The sequence below is a fragment of the Spea bombifrons genome, chromosome 2, assembly GCF_027358695.1.
Source record: "Spea bombifrons isolate aSpeBom1 chromosome 2, aSpeBom1.2.pri, whole genome shotgun sequence".
Lineage (NCBI taxonomy): Eukaryota > Metazoa > Chordata > Amphibia > Anura > Pelobatidae > Spea > Spea bombifrons.
Genome location: NC_071088.1, coordinates 58,930,270 through 58,952,546, shown reverse-complemented (window position 1 = coordinate 58,952,546; position 22,277 = coordinate 58,930,270). Strand labels below are relative to the sequence as shown.

Here is a 22,277-nt window from a genome sequence, read left to right as displayed (position 1 = left end):
CCAGTGTTCTTGGGGCTACTGCCGGTGCTACTGCTCTTAGGGCTGCTCCCAGTTGTACTACTCTTATGCTCGGTTCCAGAGCCAGTGCTCTTGGGGCTACCCTCAGAGCCAGGGCTTTTAGGGCTGCCATTGTTCTTGGGGCTACTGCTCTTAGGGCTGCTTCCAGTTGTACTACTCTTATGCTCAGTTCCAGAGTCAGTTCCCTTGGGGCTGCTGCCAGAGCCAGAGCTTTTAGGAACATTACTCTTGTGGCTAGTTCCAGAGCCAGTGGTTTTGGGGCTGCTGCCTGAATTAGTGCTCTTAGAGCTACTTCCATTGGTACTATGCTCGTGGCCAGTTCCAGAGCCAGTGCTTCTGGGGCTACCGTCAGAGGCAGGACCTTTAGGGCTGCTGCCAGAGACAGTTTTTTGGGGACTGCCACCAGAACCATTGTCCTTGGGGCTATTTCCAGTGGCACTACTTTTGTGCCCAGTTCCAGAGTCAGTGCTCTTGGGGCTGGCGCCAGAGCCAGTTCTACTGGGAATATTTCCAGGGGAATTACTCTCATGGCTTGTTCCAGAGCCAGTGCTCTTGGGGCTACTGTCAGAGCCAGTGCTCCTAGGGCTGCCAGTGTTCTTGGGGCTACTGCCGGTGCTACTGCTCTTAGGGCTGCTCCCAGTTGTACTACTCTTATGCTCGGTTCCAGAGCCAGTGCTCTTGGGGCTACCCTCAGAGCCAGGGCTTTTAGGGCTGCCATTGTTCTTGGGGCTACTGCTCTTAGGGCTGCTTCCAGTTGTACTACTCTTATGCTCAGTTCCAGAGTCAGTTCCCTTGGGGCTGCTGCCAGAGCCAGAGCTTTTAGGAACATTACTCTTGTGGCTAGTTCCAGAGCCAGTGGTTTTGGGGCTGCTGCCTGAATTAGTGCTCTTAGAGCTACTTCCATTGGTACTATGCTCGTGGCCAGTTCCAGAGCCAGTGCTTCTGGGGCTACCGTCAGAGGCAGGACCTTTAGGGCTGCTGCCAGAGACAGTTTTTTGGGGACTGCCACCAGAACCATTGTCCTTGGGGCTATTTCCAGTGGCACTACTTTTGTGCCCAGTTCCAGAGTCAGTGCTCTTGGGGCTGGCGCCAGAGCCAGTTCTACTGGGAATATTTCCAGGGGAATTACTCTTATGGCTTGTTCCAGAGCCAGTGCTCTTGGGGCTACTGTCAGAGCCAGTGCTCCTAGGGCTGCCAGTGTTCTTGGGGCTACTGCCGGTGTTACTGCTCTTAGGGCTGCTCCCAGTTGTACTACTCTTATGCTCGGTTCCAGAGCCAGTGCTCTTGGGGCTACCCTCAGAGCCAGGGCTTTTAGGGCTGCCATTGTTCTTGGGGCTACTGCTCTTAGGGCTGCTTCCAGTTGTACTGCTCTTATGCTCAGTTCCAGAGCCAGTGCTCTTGGGGCTAGCGCCAGAGCCAGTTCTACTGGGAATATTTCCAGGGGAATTACTCTCATGGCTTTTTCCAGAGCCAGCACTGTGACTAGTTCCTGAGTTGCTGCCTTTGGGACTACTACCAGAATCACTGCTTCTAGGAGAGCTGCCAGAATCACTGCGTTTATGGTTGCTGTTTGAGTCATGGCTGTTTTTGTGACTGTTGCCAGAGTCAGTGCTGTTGTCATTGTGTATTTTGGTTGGAGCAGCTGTTACTGGAGGTTTTGGAGATTGAGAAGTAAGTGTACCTGTAAATAAAGGTAAGGCAAAAAGGTCAAAACAGCCAACTCAATTTATTTGATTAACTTTAAATTCAACATTATTTGAAGACTGTTTCTTAGGTTCCTTATCTGACTTGTGTTGTAATCTAGGTTTATTAGGGTTAAGTAACTGTTTAATAATTTTACCACTAGGTTTAAGGCAACTTACAGCATTGGCAGCTTTGATCAAATATGAGTGCACTGGGACATTTTTGTTGGTAAGTGAGCCCTTTCCAACAATTCCAGAAAGCATTTTTGTTCCCTTTAACTGGATAAAGTCCAGTAGTTTTTCCAACACAGAATCCACTTGAGCTGCCACCTGATTTGGATGTGGAATTAGGAGAAAAAGTACCTGTAAAACAATTAAAATAATATTGTAGAAATAACAAAATGCATTATTCCCAGGGTTCATGATTGACAAATATTTCATAACAGGGTAGGTAACATCTCACACCTATCATTTAAAATGACGATGTCTCCTTTTGTATGGCAAAAATAAAATGTTTATATGGTAACTTACAGCACTGACAACTTTGGTTGAAGATGAGGCCACTAGGGCAGTCTTCTTGGTAAGTAATCCCTTTCCAACAATTCCAAAATGCATTTCTGTTTCCCGATACAGGGTACAGGCCACTAGGTCTGCCAGCACAAAACCCAATGGTCTTTTCATGCCGGCTGCCAGTGTCATTGCTCTTAGAACCAGTTCCAGAATCACTGCTTTTGGGGACAGTTTCAGAATGAATGTTCTTATGCACATTGCTTTTTGGACCACTTCCAGATTCACTGCTTTTGGGGCTACTACCAGAATGTTTTGGGCCAGAATTGCTGCTTTTGGAGCTGTTACTTGAATCAGAGCCCTTAGAAACAGTCCCAGGATGTCCTGTGGTGGGAACAGAGCCAGAGTTTGGCTTTTTATCAGAATCATTGCTTTTATCACCACTTCCAGATTCACTGTTATTAGGTTTAGTACCAGAATCAGGATGATTGGGTCTAGTGTCAGAAGTTCTGTTTTTAGGACTGCTACCTGAGGGAATATTCTTGGAGCCAGAGCCTGTATTTTTAGGGCCAGTGCTTCTAGGGCTGTTGCTACCAGAAACACCACTGTTATGACTGGTCCCATGTGTAATGTTTTTAGAGTGAATCTCATGGCTATTGGATCCAGCACGAGACTTACTACCTGTTTGACTGCTGCCAGAGTCTCTACTTTTGGGACTACTAGAGTCCCTCCCTTTAGGCCTGTTGTTAGTGTTGTGGCCTTCAGTTCCAGGACTAGTACTACTACTTTTAGGGTTAATATTAGAGGTACTGCTCTTGGGTCTGGATTCATTACCCTTGGGACCTTCTCCAGAGTTGTTCTTGCTTTTAGTGTGGATGGTAGAATCATGACTCTTAGATCCATGAGTGATTCCAGAATCATGACTTTTATGATTACTGTCTGTGGTATTATTATTATTGGACCTAATGTGAGACTCATTGCCCGTATGACAGGTACCAGATGCATCTTTTTTGGGGCTGCTCCCAGACTTATGTTTCTGACATGCAGTACCCGAATCACTGCTCTTTGGACTATTGCCAGAATCAGTGCTTTCATGACTGTTTCTAGAGTTATGTCTCTTAGGACTGCTACCAGTATCACTGCTCCTGGGACTGTTCCCAGGGGCTATACTCTTGTGGCTAGTTCCAGAGTGAGTGGTATTAGGGCTGCTGCTAGTGTCATGGCTTTTTGATCCAGTACCAGACGCACTGCTCTTATGACTGGTTCCAGAGTCATGACTCTCACTACTGCTGCCTTTGTCACCTTTTTTAGGGCTGTTGTTGGTATCACTGCTCTTTGGACATTTATCAGAGGGGCTGCCCTTGGGGCCAGGTCCCATGTGTCTGCTTTGAGGGCCAGAATCATCTCCATTATGGCTAATGCCAGAATCACTGCCCCTGGGATGCTTATCAGAGTTGTTGCTGTTGGTTCTATTTCTGTTACTGATGCTATGGATCTTTACTGGAGCAGCTGTGATAGGTGTAACCGAAGAAGTAGATGATATGCATCCTGGAATAGAAGAGGACATATTTTAAAATTAAAAAAACATATTGGTTTACTGATGACAGATATCATGTAACATTTATATTTGAATTTAGAATTTCCTAATAAGGGTATATATATATATATATATATATATATATATATATATATATATATATATATACAGTAGAAATGATAGTGCTTGTATTTTAGGGGTAATGCAAACATGGCAGGCCTCTGATGGCTCTGATTGCTCAAAGACACAGTGCTATGAAGGCAAAACTTTACAGACAGTAAAACTTAAACTATTCCTATCACAGACAACAAATAGAAGCAAATGTAGTGTTCTGTATGAAGGATAGTAGAGTATGATTCACCTACCCACCTTTTAATCTATCAAATTTTAATGCCCTAATAACAAACAATCTCAGAAGTGGCCTTAAAAACTGTTTTTTCCTAAACTACAGACCTGAAGTTTTTTTTGTCATTTATACCAAATGTTCTTTAACCCCTTAACGACAAACCCCGCACTTGTACGGGCTTGCAGTGCAATGCAATAACGACCAAGCCCGTACATGTATCGATCCGCGGCTTCTGCAGCATCCACGGAAGCCTCACAAGTGAGGCTGACCGTGGATCCGGGGAGAAAAGCCCTCCCCACATAAAAATGGCCGCTTCTGCACCGATCATCAAAGATCGCGGCAGCGCCTGGCTATAACAGCTTCCTAAGCATAAACGGTGTTGCTGACATGCCTCGATATCGAGGCATGTAGCAACACAACCCCGACCCTGATAGCCTTGTGATTGCTCCAAAGAGCAATATATATATAGTTTTTATGAGCAAGTCCTACAATTCTATCGCTTCACAAAAATTCCTGCATGGGGTGCCTAGTTTTAAAAAATGTATGATTTGATGGTATAAATTGAATTGGCCGGCATCAAAGATGCCCCAAATGTGGGATGTGGGCACAGAGTTACCAGATGTCTAAATGGCAAAAAAATACACACCTCACAAAGGTGGTCTTTTACCTCCCAAATAACCCAACAAATCCATGCATGCATGGATCACTGTACTCAGGATAGGTTACTGAACACATATTGGGGTGTTGTTTGACACGGACATATACCAGGAGGGGTACATTTATACCTGAAATACGTGTATGAAAAAAATGCTTTTGAAATACCTTGGGGTAGTTTTTAAAAATATATGGTTTGATGGGGTAAATTGTATTGGCCGGCTTCAAAGATACCCAAAATAGCACATGGCGCAGAATGACCAGCTTTGATGAAAAAATGGTTTTGAAATAGCAAAACGCTACTGCTTCTTATTGCCCCATAACGTGCAGAAAAAAACATTGGATATTTCTAAACTCAGGGCTAATAGTAGAATCTATTTAGCAGGTTTTTCATTAATTTTTGCAGACTTTTTTATAGTAAATTAGAAGATATGATAAAAATAATGTTATCTAAAGAAAGCCCTGTTTGTCCTGAAAAAAAAACAATATCTAATGTGTGTAGCAGCACAAAATGAGAAAGAAGAAAATTACAGCTAAACAGCAACACTACGAGTAAGAAACGGTCTTGTCATTAAGGGGTTAAACCACTCATTGTCTTGTTCAGGACAAGTAAAGCTTTCTTTTGAAATAATTCTTTGAAACATATAAAGCATAGAATAAATATAGATTTATTAGCAAAAAATTTATCACAAGGAGGGATGGGTGTCCCACAAGTTATATATACATATATATATATATATACATAAAGCATATATTATGCTACATATTATTAGAACGCACATAGATACTCCTAAACAAGAAGGTTGGTACAAAATAGAAAAAGATTTAAAAGGGTTTTAAATTTTATCATCTGGGGTAAACAAGATAAAATTAAAGTTTATTTAGAAGGTGGGAGTATGATTCTAAATAATTAATTCCAATTTGGTTGAAATTAAAAGCAAGATTGGGTCTAAAGAACAAAATAATAGGATCAGTAAATGTTAACATATTAGAACAAAGTATAGAAGACTTATCAATAAGAGAATGGAAAATAAAAGGTATCAAACTTATAAAAGATATATGTCATAAGAATGTAGTTAACCCTTTGCTCAACTGAAACAGGAATACAATCTTTCAGATGATACTATCTTTAACTACCTTAGAGTGAAAAGAATGTTAAAAGATCATGCTACTTTTGAAATAAACAATATCAACTCAAAAGTAACTGAAATATTTAGCCATGAGAAAATAGAAAAGGGGCGTCCAAATTCCTAGACTGTTTCCGGGATTGGAATAAGGATAAAAAATCCCAAATTATTAAAAAAAATGGGAAACAATGCTAGGAGTAAAGATAGATCAAATGGAATGGAATAAAGCTCTAAACAAAGCTAATAAGGCCACACGAGATTTATCCCTTTTAGATATCCAATATAAACTCTGTAATAAGTGGTATCTAACACCAACAAGATTATCATATATCTATCCTCATCAAACTAAAATATGCTGGAGATGTAATCAAGCTACCTTCATATGTGGTGGTATTTCAGTAAAATCAAAAAAAATATGGGATATTGCTTTTGTTTTTACAAAACGGTTTACAAAAATATAAAAAAAAGACCCTGTCTTATTAGATCAAGGATGGCCCTCTCTTGATCCAACGCAAAAAACTTTTACGATACATTGTTTATTAGCTACGGACAAGTTAATTGGCAGACAATGGAAACAAGATTCAACAAAAATTAGAACTTCAATTAAAATACCAGATATACCGTATTGGCTCGAATATAGGCCGCACTTTTTTCCCCCCACTTTAAGTCTTTAAAATGGGTGTGCGGCCTATATTCGGGGTCCAGCGCCCGACGCCCGGGACATGCAGTTCCGGGCGACGGGCAGGAAGCAGGGTTAGGATACAGATCCCCCGCAGCGGTGGGGAGTGCCGGCACGGGAGATTGTCTAAGCGCATCGCGCAGATGTTCACCGGCTGCAGCGATGCGCTCGTAAACAACCTCTGCTGCCGGCACGTCTGCACGATGTGCTTTAACAATCTCCCTTGCCGGGAATTCCCACGAGGGGAGTCCCGGCAAGGGAGATTGTTAAAGCACATCGTGCAGACGTGCCGGCAGCGGAGTTTTTTTACGTGCATCGCCGCAGCCGGTGAACGTCCGCACGATGCATTTTACCTCTGCCCCCAAGACTTATCAGAGCAGACTCCCGAGTGTCTTGCGGGGCTGGCGGGGGACATCTGCGCAATACGCGTATACAACTTCCGGTGCCGGCACTTCCGCTGATTGCCGGCACCGGGAGTTGTATACGCATATTGCGTAGATGCCCCCCTCCGTCCCCGCAACACACCTGGGAGTCTGCTCTGGTAAGTCAGGGCAGAGTGGCAGCATATCTCGAGGGGGGGAGGACAGAGTGGCAGCATATCTCGAGGGAGGGAGGACAGAGTGGCAGCATATCTGGGGGGGAGAGTGGCAGCATATCTCGGGGGGGGCAGAGTGGCAGCATATCTATTACAAAACTTTTTCTTTAAAAAAAGCACCAAACTTTTAGGGTGCGGCCTATATTCGGGTGCGGATTATATCCGAGCCAATACAGTATATGGAAAAAGGCGTAAACTGGATTAATGATTCATCTCTAAAAACCAGAGAGATGTGGGAGAAAATTTTGAAGAATTTCATATTACATAGTAACAACCCTGATCATATCACTTAGAACTTAAAGGAAATATACATATCTTTCTTTTACGATCCTGCTCTCAACTTCCCTCTTGGAATTCCCTCAACTTTTTTTTTACCAGTACATATTTGTCTTTTATTGTTATTATTGTTCTATTTTATTTTTGTATACTTATACTTGAAAGGTATTAAAAGAAATATGGGTAGCAATGTTGTGCATAGGGCAAATATCTGCTTATTTCTAAAATATGCACTGTTGTATGATATTATTATATATAACTAGATTTTGTTTTGAGTGTCACATACATAATATATAAAAAATAAGGTTGTCTTTACTCTTCTTTGAGCAGGAAATGCAAATTAAAGATTGTGCCACAATTTGTCAGACCAAAAAAGATATGACTTGTAGTTACATCTGCGGACACTGCTGCTGTCAATAAGCAATGTATCCATAATGCAGAAGAAAAATAAAAGATGTTAAGATAAACTATTTACATAAGAACTCACCAGAGGTGTTGATATGAAGGGTACTTTTTAATGTGGAAATCAGAGGGAACTTTCCCTGGTTACAGAATGTACCAGTAAAATCATCCAGATCAATAGCCCACACCATAGCACCTCCAAAGTTATACTTCATAAGCCACTCTGCCTATAAAACATGAAAGACCAGGCTTCAGACTGATAATAGCAGTGCATAAGTTTCATTTAATAAACCATTGGGATGCCTCAAAATACCTTGATCTTAAAGCTGATGACATCGTCATAACCTATCCACTGACTTTGATGATACGCATATGGGACATCTTCAGGAAAAGACCACTCATTTGTGGCTCCACTTTTCAGGAATGTGCAAATCTGTGAAAATAATATCTCTTGAAAATGATGAATTTTCAGTATACTATTCTAATATGTATTGTATTTTAGATTATTTTGTGCTACTTGGTACTCGTTAATGCAGTAGTCCTGAGTTTCTGCTCTTTTAGTCCATCACTATACCAGGGAACTCTTGATATTTGATTCAGAGTTTCATAATGTTGGTCCCAATCTCAGAATCATATAGTCTAAACATATATAAGACTAACAGCTGCTGCTTTTGTTATCAGTATGATAGGGTTGATAACCCCGCTTAAATAAACACCAAAACCTATTACAAGGAGAGCACGTAAGGAGAAAAGGTATATACAAAGTAAATCTTTATTAAACAATATGATTTAAATACATATAAAAAATATATATATAATAAAAAAGCATCTTGGCACCAAGACACATATAGGAAGGTACATATGAACCTTTTTACTTTATTGCTGTGGTCATCCTTGTGTTTCTTATTTGTGCCTTTATATACAAACGTATTTCTATCCTAGTTCCTGTAGTCCTGTGCCCTTTTTCATATGTACCTTCCGATATGTGTCTTGGTGCCGAGATGCTTTTTTATTATATATATTTTTTTATATGTATTTAAATCATATTGTTTAATAAAGATTTACTTTGTATATACCTTTTTTCCTTACGTGCTCTCCTTGTAATAGGTTTTGGTGTTTATATATGTACAGTGCACGTATCTCTACCATTATTGGTAGTTTGTTCGTTTTTGGTGATTATTAACCCTGCTTAAATGCGGTATATCTTCAACTAATGACAAGATTTCCATGAGGACTGGTATTAGAACCATTTCCTTAACATATTTGGTGAATCACTACATAGAATCTTCATGACAGGCTTTTAAGAGTTAATATTTCATGATTAATCAATTGATTTACAAAGTTTCCAAGTATCGCAGTACCCATCCTATTAACTGTACTTGCTGTATGCACAGCACTATGAAAAGTGGGAAATCATGGAAGCAGCCATATTGCATTCACCTGCTATAAGTTGAAAAAAACATTTTCACCAATATTTGCCCTTTACACATTGTAACCACACCTGCAAAGGATCACACATTATTATAATATGGGCACAACAGAGTTTGTTTTGTGAAAATAAAACACATTTAATAAGAAACATGTAGTGAAAATCAAAAGGTGTATTTCCAAATACACCTAGTACTAAGCAGACATTATGTCCCAGTAATATTATTTTTAGGGAGTCTTTTAACAAACTAGATAGGTCTAGTTAAATCTCTCTTTAAGAAAAGATCAACAAACTAGACTGTGAGAGAGCTGCAACCTCTTCTCATAAAGTGCTATGGAAGGGATATCCACATTTCTTTTTTACATCTTTACAAATTTTGCACTAAATAAGTGAAAATTACATAATAAGTTAAAAAAGCAAAGAAAGTAGAAACAAATAAAAATATACTTAATATAATAATTTAGAAATAATTGCCTCGTAGTAAGCCAGTAACCCTGGTTGCTTGGTATAAGGCCCAGCAGGTCCAGGACCAGATGTAGGGGCGCCAATGCCATTATTAGATGGATCACTAAGGACAAACGTGCGACCATATGATGGAAACCCAACAATGAGCTTCGAAGCAGAGGCACCGTTGTTCAGCCAGTAGTTCATGACATAATCCTAAAGGAAAAGAAATCAAAACATTTACATGTACATATTTTATACCATGTTATTAGTGTTTTCATTATCTTAACTAAATTAGAACGGAAAGAGTTCCGGCTGATAGAAAAGGGGACATGACTGCTGGCCTGTGTACATATCAGCATCCCGCTTTCCAATTGGAAGAACTTGCAACAATGTTGCAAGCTTGAAGGGATAAAGGAAAGTGAGAGAAGGGGTCTTTCTCCTCTTTAACTTTCAAAGCAGCTACTATACAAGTTTTCCTGCCCATCCTTCCCCTGTATGAGAGCTAGTACCGTATTTGCTCGATTATAAGATGACCCCCAAAATCTAATTATTAATTTAGGAAAAAAAACAAAAAGCCTGAATATAAGACGACCTTATAGGAAAAAAAGTTTTACTAGTAAATATTAATTCATGTAAACAATTTTTTCATATTTAATAAAAGCTATGATTGAGAAAAATATATATTTTTATATGTCCTTTTATTTGCCAACCTGCCCCCCCAGTTATGCACATCTGCCCCCAGGGTTGCCACTCTGCCCCTAGAAATGCCTTATACCCCCTATTTGCCACTCTGCCCCATGATGTGTCTTTTAACCCTCTATATGCCACTCTGCCTCCAGAAATATCTTATACCCTCCTATATGCCACTCTGCCCCATGATATGCCTTTTAACCCCCTATATGCCAGAGTGGCATATAGGGGGTTAAAAGGCATATCATGGGGCAGAGTGGCATATAGGGGGTTAAAAGGCATATATATATATATATATATATATATATATATATATATATATATATATATAAAACTGCTAACAGCAATCACACTCCTATCAAGCCAAGGCAGCCAGTACGTGCTGGAACCTGGGGATGATAGGAGTTTGAGTACAGCCTCCCTATGCCATGCTACCACCACCACCCCCCTTACACATCCATGCTATCACACACACACTCATGCACAAACATTTAAATACTCATTCATGCCATTAATCATACATACTTGCTCAAAAACCCTCCCCCACCCCCTTACCTGAACTGCAGATCTCTCACTCGAAGACTTCTGCAGGGGCCCGGCTGTGCGAGCAACTTCTCTGGCCCCGCCCCAGAGGAAGGAGGGGGAGGCAGAGTTAGCTTCCTGTTCTCCTGCTGCTAATAGAAGAGGCGCTGCTCGCGACCAAAGCACCGGTAAGCAGCCTGGCCCCAGCGGACATTTTGTTGAGGTCTGATTAGAAGACGACCTCGATTATAAGAGGAGGGGTATTTTTCAGAGCATTTGCTCTGAAAAAAACCTCGTCTTATAATCGAGCAATTACGGTAAGTATTTTGGTATGTTTGGGTGTGTGATCTTTGCCCATGTGTTTCTCTTTTGTGTTGTCACAGCGACAGAGGCCAGCACTTATCCGCCTAGCGGGAATATACTCGCAGCAGCTGGCAAGTTGTTTAACGGCTAATGTTTATGATACGCTGGTCAAGGTGTTATCAATAAAGCTGAGGCCAAAATAAAGCTGAGGCCTACCCAAAATATTTTGTTGTGTCCTTATTGGCTTGTTGGGCAAAATTGGTGTGGGGGCCTGTTTTTCCTTAGGCTATAGGCAGTCATGTAATTTTTTTTTAACAATAATGATTAAATTGATGAGGTCATGGATGCTCTATTAGCATACTAGCTAATATTAAATGCTATTCAAAATCATAGCAGGATTCTAGCTATACACTTCACTTGGTTATGAATACTTCTGGACTTGGACCAAAAATGGACCTAGACATTTGAAACACAACATTCCACAGTATAAGGGCGTATTATATTCATGTTATTTAAAAACATGCACAAGACATTAGGCTCATCACATACTTGTCCTGCGTGCCCTATGGTCAGTCAAACCCAAATTAGATAATTGCATCTGATTTGTAAGCATAACATAGTGTAACCATTACTATAAAGGTTTGGGGCATTTGATACCAAGGACCCTGACAAAATCGAGAGTGATCATCAGTTAAGTAACAGGTAAAGGGACAGTATAAAATACAACAAAGTTCCGTCACTGATGTATGAATTTTATATACTTTGTAAGTTTTCTGCTTTTAGGAAAGAAAACACCCTGCTAAAATGCTGCATTCCATTTTCTCCTCTGTTGTCAGCAATTGGTTCTTCATGATGCATAGTAAATCAAGGACTCAATGCTTGTGCCAACTCTCCCTTTTGCGAATAGAATAGTAATTCCTGGGGTGTCATTTGTATATATGAGTCTAGTATGTATAATCCACATTTTAGTAAAAGCAGGAGTTGTGGTATACAAACTACATCAACTCTGTAGGCCTCAGTCCACTTTAGAGACTCTGAATGAAAGAATGATATTCTGTTTGGAGCTATTTGGCAACCTCTAGATTTCAGGTCTTGTATATATTTCTTAATGTAGTCTATACATTATAGTTTAAACAACATTGTAGTATTTCTTGGAGCCTTTTCTGCCCTGCCCTGCAGAAACTGTAAGCTAGTACGATCCAGGATCTGAATTCCATCCTGATGGTCAAATAAAATAGTGTTGGCAAACAACTGGATTGAACAGATCTGTACAACATGACCTCACCATTGTTTAAAAGACTGCAACTGTTGGTTGACTACATTTTCGCACGTGAAGTCCAAGTGATACTTACAACATTTAGATAGGAACTATGTTCTGTGTAAGCAGGAACGGGAAATAATGGACTGTTTTCTCCTGTGTATCCCTCCCATGATCCATGCATGTCATAAGTCATAACATGAATGTAATCTAAAGCACTGGGTGGTAAAAACACAAGTGTCATTAAGAAAACTTTGTTGATATTAAAAAATATAAAACATTTACAAATGTGCATGAGAATCATAACCAGTCTCTAAGCAGCAATAGGTTTTGTGGCAGACATTTCAATCATTCACAGTGACCACCATTTTCTTTCTTTTATGCATTTATTTTTATTTAGTATGTTCCATCTAACATGTGCAACATGTTTAATGAATCTACCAGTTGCCTAGTTTTTTCAACCCACATCTACTTGCATATACCTGAATTTCTTGAAGTTAAGTGTATGCGAGTTGAGAGTAATTTTTGAAAGTGGAAATGTCAGAGGCTTTAGCAAATTTGCACATTTTATCCAACTCGAGTAAGTTTGCTGCTATAAACTTCCATTTGTCACAAGAACTCACAGTTTAGTGAATTGATCTCCCCTTCTCCCCTGATCACAATAGTCTAAGAAAAAAATTACATACTCAAAGCTTTGCAGAGACCTTTACTAACTATATGGCTCATACCAGAATGTATGCGTGTCAGGTCTATGTTATGTTACCATGGTAAATCTTCTAGCACCATACAATAAGTCCGAGAAGTTCAACCATTCTATTTATCCTTCCTGCTTTTGATCCAAAAATGTGTTAGTGTACAGTACTACAATTAGTGTAAGTGTGTTGGTGTACAATGCAAACTGTGTACATTGTTAGAATGAACATGTGTGGGGTGCAGTGTTTTGTGTGTTTTTAGGAATGTCAATGTACACTGCCTGACTGTGTTTAATGTTAGTGTAAGTGTTTAGGGTATCAGTGTACAGTGTGTTAGTGTATGGTGTTGTACTGAGTGTGTATGGGGATGCCAATGTATAGTGTATCGGATGTCAGTGTTAAAGTGAATGTGAGTTTGAGGGTGTCAGTAAATGTTGTTTACCGGGTGGAGTGTCCATGTACACTGTGTATGGTGTTAGACAGTGTGCGTTGTATTTAGTGTGAGAGCTAGGAAGGTGGTTCACAGAGTGACATGCAGGGAGTAGGGGGAGCAATTATTTCCTGTGTCTGGGTGTGATGCACCATGTGTACCTGGTTCAGCTGGTCCTGCACCCTACTCTGTATAGCTTTGATCATGCAAGACTTTAATAATATTGCCATCTATATAAACACATGGGGGGGTATTCTTGCCAGGTGACAGATCCATGTAAGTTTGACGGCTTATTTAAAAATAAACATATTCATTATGTGTGTATATATAATTAAATGAATTGTTTAAGTTAGATAGGCATTCCCAAAATACAAGAAATTTATATTTTGTATATACTGTGGTAAATGAGATGCGTCAGTGATGTAGCTTTACTTACTCAGAAAGCTGAGGAATCTGGAAACCAGATTTTATACTAGAGATACTGGAACCCACTGCTGCAGTCACCATGAGCCTCGACTTTTTGGTTTTCAAAGCTTCCATTTCAAAAGCAGCTCTTATTTCCTATAGGAGAATTAGTTACATAGTTAATTAGGTTGAAAAAACACATATAGTCCATCAAGTTCAACCATTCTACAAACTCATACTAGTTGATCCAGAGAAGACAACCCCCCCACCCCCCACTAACACAGTAATGTAATTTAAAAAATACTTGACTTCAAGGCAGTTGGACTCAGCCTGGATCAACATTTCTTTTACTTTCAATCGGGATAACCCTGTAATGCATTTCTTATATAGAAAAACATCCAAACTTCAGATGGCAGTCTATTCCACAATTTAACCCACTCTAATACTAAAGAAACCTTCTCTATGCTGGGATGCCCACGTGTTGTCTGAAAGGTATGATTTTTAAAAAGATATCCAAAAAAAAACATTGTATTGACTTTAAACATACTTGTAAAGGTTTTTTCATATCACTACAAAGCGTCTTTTATCCAGAGACAACAATTTCAATTCGGACAGCCTTTCTTCATTGTCCTTTCTTTTAATCATTTTTGTAGCCCTTCTCTGAACCCTTTATATTTCCAGTATGTCTTTTTATTATACTGGTGCTCAAAACTCCACTGCATATTTAAGATGTGACCTTACCAATGTTTGAAAGTTATGTCAAATATACATTTTTTTTATTCTGTAAAATATGAATCCTTGTGGCAATTCATTTTCACGTGGCATTTAACGTCACATTTTTGCTTAATATTTATTCATTTCTGTTTTCCGTCTTACAAATAATTCACATTTTAAAGTTAAGACACCATGTTAGGATAGGATAACTATAATAAACACACAAAAAATGTATATGCACCAAAATCATCAGATAAATACTACAAAACTTCTGAATTCTTCACCTGAACCAAGATGGTAAACAGCTGTTTGTCTTGAGGTGGGCTGCCTCTAGAGCCGGGATACTCCCAGTCTATGTCCAGCCCATCAAAACTGTATTCACGTAGGAATTTGATTACAGAGGAGATGAATATTTGGCGGTTTTGAGCAGTAGAGACCATTTCACTGAATCTACAAAAAGATTAGTAAAGTAGATCTTGCGTCAATGTAGATTTATCTTTCTACATGCTACAAATAGTTTGGGAATGTTTCATACTCACGGAGCAGTTCCAAAGTTCCAACCTCCAATGGAAAGAAGGGTCTTCAAGTTACTGTTGCTAAAAAGAAACAATAATTTGTTACGTTTTAGCTGTTTACTTGGCTGTATAGTGATTTTCTAAATTAATCTCATGAGGACAGCTAACTTAACAAGTACAGCGATAGTCTACATCTACCGGTGTTGATAAACTTAAAATACATTCAGAATGAACATATCACAAAAAATAAAGCATATACATGCTATAATATATTTGCTTTTAAAAGGTAAGACATTTCTTATTTTCTTTCCACATACACTGCAGTATTTCAACTCCTTTATGTTTTTCCTTTGACTGTTACAGAAAAGGCAATTTTACCCCTGTTCTTATACATTCTCCCCAGTATTTTCAATCCAATACCATCAAATATCTTCAGTTGCTTAATTCTAAAACGGTTCTGACCCTATTTTTTTTTCAGTTCACCCTTTCTGCTGGTTCATTCCTGAGCTCTAGAGCACCAGTGTTTATCTCTTGTGTAGAAATATAAGGTTTTTAAAGCCAGTGCAATGCAGTAATCCAAAACAGATGATGAGTTATTCAATAGAGCTAGATCATAGAATAATGCTGGCAGTCTGCAACTAGCTACTTGGCTTTTTAACTAAACTATAAAGCTTTTGTTTACCCATAAAATGTTGAACTCAATGGACTTTATTTTCTAAATTTTGTTTGTTATGCTGCTAACGGTTGTTAAAAACCTTCACAACCAAGGCAAGTCCAACTAGAACAACATTATTAAAAGTGTTCAAGAAGGTGAAGTACAAGAACATTCTTGCTAACAGTCTCGGAATGTGGGAGCTTGTCCCGGTACAATGTCGGCAGTTGTTAGTCTAGATTCAGGGCTGGTTAGAGGATCTCCTTGTAACTGGCCCAAAATGAAGGGAGCACAAGGTCTGTTTCTTCAGATCTTTGGTTCAGCGCTCACTAATTCTGAGCACCAGGATGTGACATCATATACTGGTGCTTAGCATGAATGTTGCGCATACAGCATTGGATTGCTGAAGCAGAAGTCTGAAGAAACAGACCATGTGCTGCCACCACAGAAGAAAAAGATAGCAGGTGGAGAAGGATAAAAGATGGGGAGAAGGGGGGCAGTGAAGGAAAGGAAAGAGATGGGGAAAAATGGGTACAGAGGGAGAAAGATAAGACAAGGATGGCAGAGAAAGAAATGAAAGAGATGAGGGGCAGATAGAGAAAGGAAACAGATGGAGAGAATGGAGCAGAGGGAAAAAAGAAATGGATGGGTAAAAGGGGGGCACAATGAGAAAGGAAAGAGATTGGGATGATGGGGAGCAAAGGGAGAAAGGGAAGAGATGGGGAGACGGGACAGAGGGAAAAAGGAAAGAGAAAGGGGAGTGTATACGTGTGTGTTTATGGGCAGTCTACATGTGTATGTATGGGCAGGCATGTGTAAGGGCAGTGTTTGTGTGTATGGGCAGGTGTGTGTATGTGTAGTGCATATGTATGTGTCTAGGGGCAGATATGTGTAAGGGCACTGTATATATGTGCATATGGGCAGTGTATATGTGTGTGTATGGACAGTGTATGTGTGTATATATCGGCAGTATATATATGTGTGTATGAGCAGTGTATATGCATATGTATGAGCAGTGTATATGTGTGTGTATGGGCAGGCTTGTGTAAGGGCATTGTATATGTGTGTGTATAAATGGTAGCGTATGTGTGTATATGGGCAGTGTATATGCGTGTATGAGCAGTGTATATGTGTGTGTAAGGGCAGTGTATATGTGTACAGGCAGCTATGTGTAAGAGGCAGTGTATATGTGTGTATGGGCAGTGTATATGCATGTATATGGGCAGTGAATGTGTGTGGGCAGTGTATAGGTGTGTAAGGTCAGTGTATAAGCGTGTGTAAGCAGGCATGTGTTAGGGCAGTGTATATGTGCATTGTATATGTATGTGTATGGGAAGTGTATATGTGTGTACAGGGCCGGCCTTAGGGGTGTGCGACCTGTGCGGCCGCACAGGGCGCCATGGTTGCAGGGGCGCCTGACTGGGACTTAGATTAAAGCATCGGGTTTTTTTTTTTTTTTAAACTTTATTTAACATCATTGATGTTAAATAAAGTTTAAAAAAAAAAAACGATGCTTTAATCTAAGTCCCGGTCAGGGGCGTCGAGCGGTTGCTTGTGAAGTTCTCGGCAACCGCTCGGCGCCCCTTACTCTCCGTGACTCCGTCGCGGTGCCAGCATCTCATGTTGAGCGCCGGACTATACCGGCGCTCAACATGAAATGCCGGCAGAGCGAGAAGACGGATGCCTCCCGCTCTTACCGCAGGACTCCGGCAACAAGGTAAGTGGGGGGGGTAGTTTGAAGGGGCAGGGGGGGGTAGTTTGAAGGGGCAGGGGGGGGTAGTTTGAAGGGGCAGGGGGGGTAGTTTGAAGGGGCGGGGGGGGTAGTTTGAAGGGGCGGGGGGGGGGTAGTTTGAAGGGGGGGTTTAGTTTGAAGGGGCGGGGGGGGGTAGTTTGAAGGGGCAGAGGGGGGGGTAGTTTGAAGCGGCAGAGGGGGGGGGTAGTTTGAAGGGGCAGAGGGGGGGTAGTTTGAAGGGGCAGAGGGGAGGGGTAGTTTGAAGGGGCAGAGGGGAGGGGTAGTTTGAAGGGGTAGAGGGGAGGGGTAGTTTGAGGGGGGGTAGTTTAAAGGGGCAGAGAGGGCGGGTAGTTTGAAGGGGCAGAGGGGAGGGGTAGTTTGAAGGGGTAGAGGGGAGGGGTAGTTTGAAGGGGTAGAGGGGAGGGGTAGTTTGAGGGGGGGTAGTTTAAAGGGGCAGAGAGGGCGGGTAGTTTGAAGGGGCAGTGAGGGGGGGCGCCAGAGGAGTAGTCCGCACAGGGCGCCACAACGCCTAAGGCCGGCTCTGTGTGTGTAAATGGGTAGGGTATGTGTGTGTTTGTGGACAGGCATGTTTAAGGACAGTGTAATAACGCAATGAATGTGTTTGTTTTATGGCTTATCAAAAAGTATGTTTTATATTTGTTTTGTGATTTGGTAATATAGCTACTGTGTGTATATATCTATATAATGTGTGGGTAAAATAAGAGGGCTGACCAAGGATTTGGTTGTTAAGCAAAAATCTATTTATTGTAACATTGTAAAAAAGAGTCTTTCTTGGGCTTTTTGGCGCTGAGGTTCAATCCTAGGTAAATTCTCAAGCAAGTATTTGATAGTTGTGCTGGAAAGTATCCCCGTAACTTTTTGGTAAATGTTGGTAACTATGCAATAATTTAAGGCCTCCATTAAATTATTGCATAGTTACCAACATTTGCCAAAAAGTTTCGGGGATACTTCTCCTGTCTCTGTCTATGATTACTTTTAACAATCTCTGCATACTTTCTGTCCCTCTCACTTTCTGTGCCAGTTCCTGGAATGTAAATCTATCCTACATAGAGCATATATAACTTGTATATGTTTTATAACTGTTACTTACTATTTTTTCAGGTTCTGGAAAGAGCTATACAAGGTGACATCATTCCATTCAATGGTGGTGATCTGGTTTTTGGACATTCCAGCAAAAGCATAGACCAAGTGAGTACAAAGGCATGGGTCAATATTGTCTGGCATGAACCTCCCCAAACCATTTCTGTATTGGGCCCAGTTGGTGAAGTAACATGTAAGCTGGTAGGCAGCGCCTGAGTGGCAAAAATAAAAGATGTATGAATAATGATGATTGCAATGACGATGATGATTAAAAAATATTATTTATGAAACAAGAATATGTAGAGATAACAGAAAATATTAAAATCATGAACAATATCTCTGCCACTGTGCAAGTTTGAAGTACTAAAATATTTACTAACAACTAATTTGTCTGTTTTATTTACATCTATGCATGATCCAGAATAAAGTCACCCTTTCCTCTATTTGAAGTTTACAGTTACAGGGCCCTTAACAGTATGCATAATGCATACTCCTCACATGTTGTTTCGGTAAGTCAAATTGTTATGTTATATACGATTTGTTATGTCCTGTCTACCCATTGTACAGAGCTATGGATGGCACTTTATAATAATAGTGACATAATAAATGCAAGTTTTACTACATGTTTACTTATTATACATAGTCAGGCGTGATGGAAACTGTAATCCACCAAAGCCTTTTACTGAAGATGATGAAAAGGCAAAGTTTGTTATCGTCATAATTTCTTAACTTACCGAACTGAGCACCCAACAGGGCCACCAACCCTAAAAAAACAAAGTATTTATAAATATTACAAATATTTTTATACCAACATTGAAGGCAAATTAGATCTAAAGTATATGTACATCTGATTAAGCAAAGAAAGTCTCAGACCATGGCTGTCCGCATGATTTTTTCCAGGGGGCAAAATATCCTTCCCACCTTGCCATCTCAATACCCCCTTACCTCCTCCCCATTGCCTACCTTGGTATCTATATATATATGACCATAGTAGTAGCAGCTAACAGACCAGCATGTACCCACGCAACTGTTCAGCCAGTAATGGCTGGCTGTATATCATGGGAGCTCCAGTCAACAACAGAAAAGTTAATGTGTAGTGTAGGCCATACAACCCCAGTCTATAACTACAATTCCCATGAAGTTCAGGCAGCAATATGGCTGCAATACATGTTTGAAATAAACTACCTAGAGAGACTAGCTGGAGGGAGCGGACAAGAGCAGACCAAACTCGGACAGCAGGGGATGTACAAAATTAAATTTACCAACCAACAAGTGTTTGTTTCTGCCACTGTCTATTTAACCTACACCAGCCTACTGTTTCTATCTCCCATGCTGCTGTTGTAGTGGCCCACTTTGAATTTCTAGGGGGGGGGAGTGACCCCTTTTGTCCCCCCAGACGCCTAGTGCAAGTGCTAAAATAGTTCTGAAAATGTGAAATGTATATAGATATACTCCTTTAATATACTATTTGGTGCACCTTATGGCTTGTACAACAATCTTATTTTCCCTTATCTTCACACTTCCATTAACTTTACAATAACATAGGGCTGTTGCTGGTGTTCAGTAGAAAAATAAAACACATTATTTATCTCTCTCTTCGGTGTAATTCATAATTAAAGACAACGTTACCCTTGTAAATCTTATTCTTATTTTTTTTACAACAACCTGTATATATGGTATATATACTGTGTATATATATATATATATATATATATATATATACACACATATAGATATATATATATACACACAAAATAAAAAAATACATACAGTATTGATGTGGTGTAAATGTTAATATGTGAAGTAAACTATTCACATCTCTTCTATTCAGCATTCTTACTTTAGAACAAGACACCTGTCTTTTGTAGAGTACTGGATATATCTATCTATCTATCTATCTATCTATCTATCTATCCTTTTTTAATAGAACATGATCAGAGTGCTTCAAACATTTTAGTTCACCTATTTTTGCTCTCAAGTGGTTTATTTCCTTCTATGAACCACTTGATAATGACTCAATAAACAATTCCATTGGCCACGGATGTTCTCTTTCAAACTTACCCTTGCTAAAAGAACTGAATGGAAGCAGTCAGCAGTTTTGTATAAGGCAATCATTGACCATAAGATTATTAAAATGAAGGGTGCAATATTAAGAGCACAAAAGAGATGTTATATTCATCTTCATAGACTTAGACACGTAATTAGGCCTTAAACGCCCCCCTTATGAAGGTGCAGGTATTCTAAATCACTACGTCATTGATTTTTAAAATGCTTATTGTATCCAAAGCATGACACATTTTAAAACACAATTTGGAGGATATTGACACTATCTTATTATATTGCAGCCAGTAAATATCTTCTTCTGAAGCACACTGAAATCACCATCCGCTCCTCACAAAGACTCCCAAGGACATACTTCTCAGCTTTTTGGGTTTCCAAAATTACACCAGTCAATGTTCCGGATTTGACTTCTCTGCTTTCTCATACTGACGCTCCTTTCTTCTTTTAGTATGTTCTCCACCACATAAAATCTTTTTCATCCTGTCACTGGCTTATTTATTTCTGTGGTCCCTCTGTGACCTGCCTCTGCGGCATTCTCCTATACAATCCATTCAGCTGCAGCATATTTACTGTATTCTGTTTTGTCCCATTTTCAGTTTTCCTCTGTGCACTTCATTGCCTGCATGCCTTTTATTGATATATAGTTCCATGTCACCCATTTCTCCCTTTCCCTTGCTATCTTCTTTTATATGCCCCCCCCCCCCAAAGGTTAATTATATTCAGCATCTTAAAATCCTGTTTTTTTTATCTGAGTTTTGATTAATTAGATGTCATCATGTAATGATATATTATTCTGGTTATTTTGTTATACGCTATATTATGAAATACAATTTTGTTTACAGATGCTGTTAAATATATGTTGACCATTGCAATATATAACATTATCCTCATTATATTTTGTTAAAAGTTCAGAAATGCATACTACTTGTTATGTCCCGTCCACTCATTGTACAGCGCTACGGAATTGGATGGCGCTATATAAAACAAGCAATAATAATAATAAGTATCAGTAGAAATGTGCTCAACCGGCAACTAATTGTAACGGTGTTGGGTTTATTTACTAAAGGGAGAGTTGTCAGCAGAGTTATGGTTTCAAATCACTTTACTATTTGTTTTGTAGGGGCAACACCGGCAGGTCCCTTCAACATAAAGCGCTGAGCAGGCCCTGTATTATGTGAAAAGAGACATTGAAGAAATCTCACTTATTTAACAATATGCTATACAAGGCCAGCCAAGATTTTCAAGCCAAGATAGTTAAATGAAGGAGCTGAAACTCTCCTGCAAACCCCACCTTTTAATATATGGAGATAAAATTAAACACATTTTTGAATTTTTATAAAAGAAACTGCAATGCAGCTACTTCACTAAATATGTCTACTTACCTGCGAGGAGGATAACCTTAGCCATCACTGCCTCTGTACTAACACAAATTAGCAAACTTTGTGGTTTTATACCAAACACTTGAAACAGAATACGCAATCAACATGTTCATTAAGTAGGAGG

General features: G+C 39.8%; 2 protein-coding genes across 2 annotated transcripts in view; both read right to left on the bottom strand.

Moving 5' to 3' along the window:
* LOC128472508 (acidic mammalian chitinase-like) overlaps positions 1-22,277 on the bottom strand; it is a 323,300-nt gene that overhangs the window by 288,836 nt on the left and 12,187 nt on the right. The gene's annotated exons all lie outside the window — the stretch shown is intronic.
* LOC128472513 (acidic mammalian chitinase-like) lies at positions 1,867-22,181 on the bottom strand. The gene is made up of 13 exons (XM_053454398.1): positions 22,157-22,181; positions 19,448-19,477; positions 18,724-18,925; positions 15,253-15,309; positions 14,998-15,163; positions 14,031-14,155; positions 12,567-12,690; positions 9,727-9,912; positions 8,137-8,256; positions 7,909-8,050; positions 3,690-3,755; positions 3,447-3,500; positions 1,867-2,030 (listed from the first exon to the last, which is right to left on the bottom strand). The coding sequence occupies exons 1-13, from the start codon at positions 22,179-22,181 to the stop codon at positions 1,867-1,869; spliced, it is 1,461 nt and encodes a 486-aa protein (XP_053310373.1).

What these genes read in the sequence shown, in the direction of transcription:
- LOC128472513 (XM_053454398.1), bottom strand. Translation starts at nt 22,181, where the DNA reads ATGGCTAAGGTTATCCTCCTCGCAG. An exon ending in TTCCAGAACCTGAAAAAATA is followed by an intron (nt 15,310 to 18,723) that starts GTAAGTAACAGT and finishes GTTTCTTTTTAG; the next exon opens with CAACAGTAACTTGAAGACCC. An exon ending in TGTTTACCATCTTGGTTCAG is followed by an intron (nt 14,156 to 14,997) that starts GTGAAGAATTCA and finishes ATTCTCCTATAG; the next exon opens with GAAATAAGAGCTGCTTTTGA.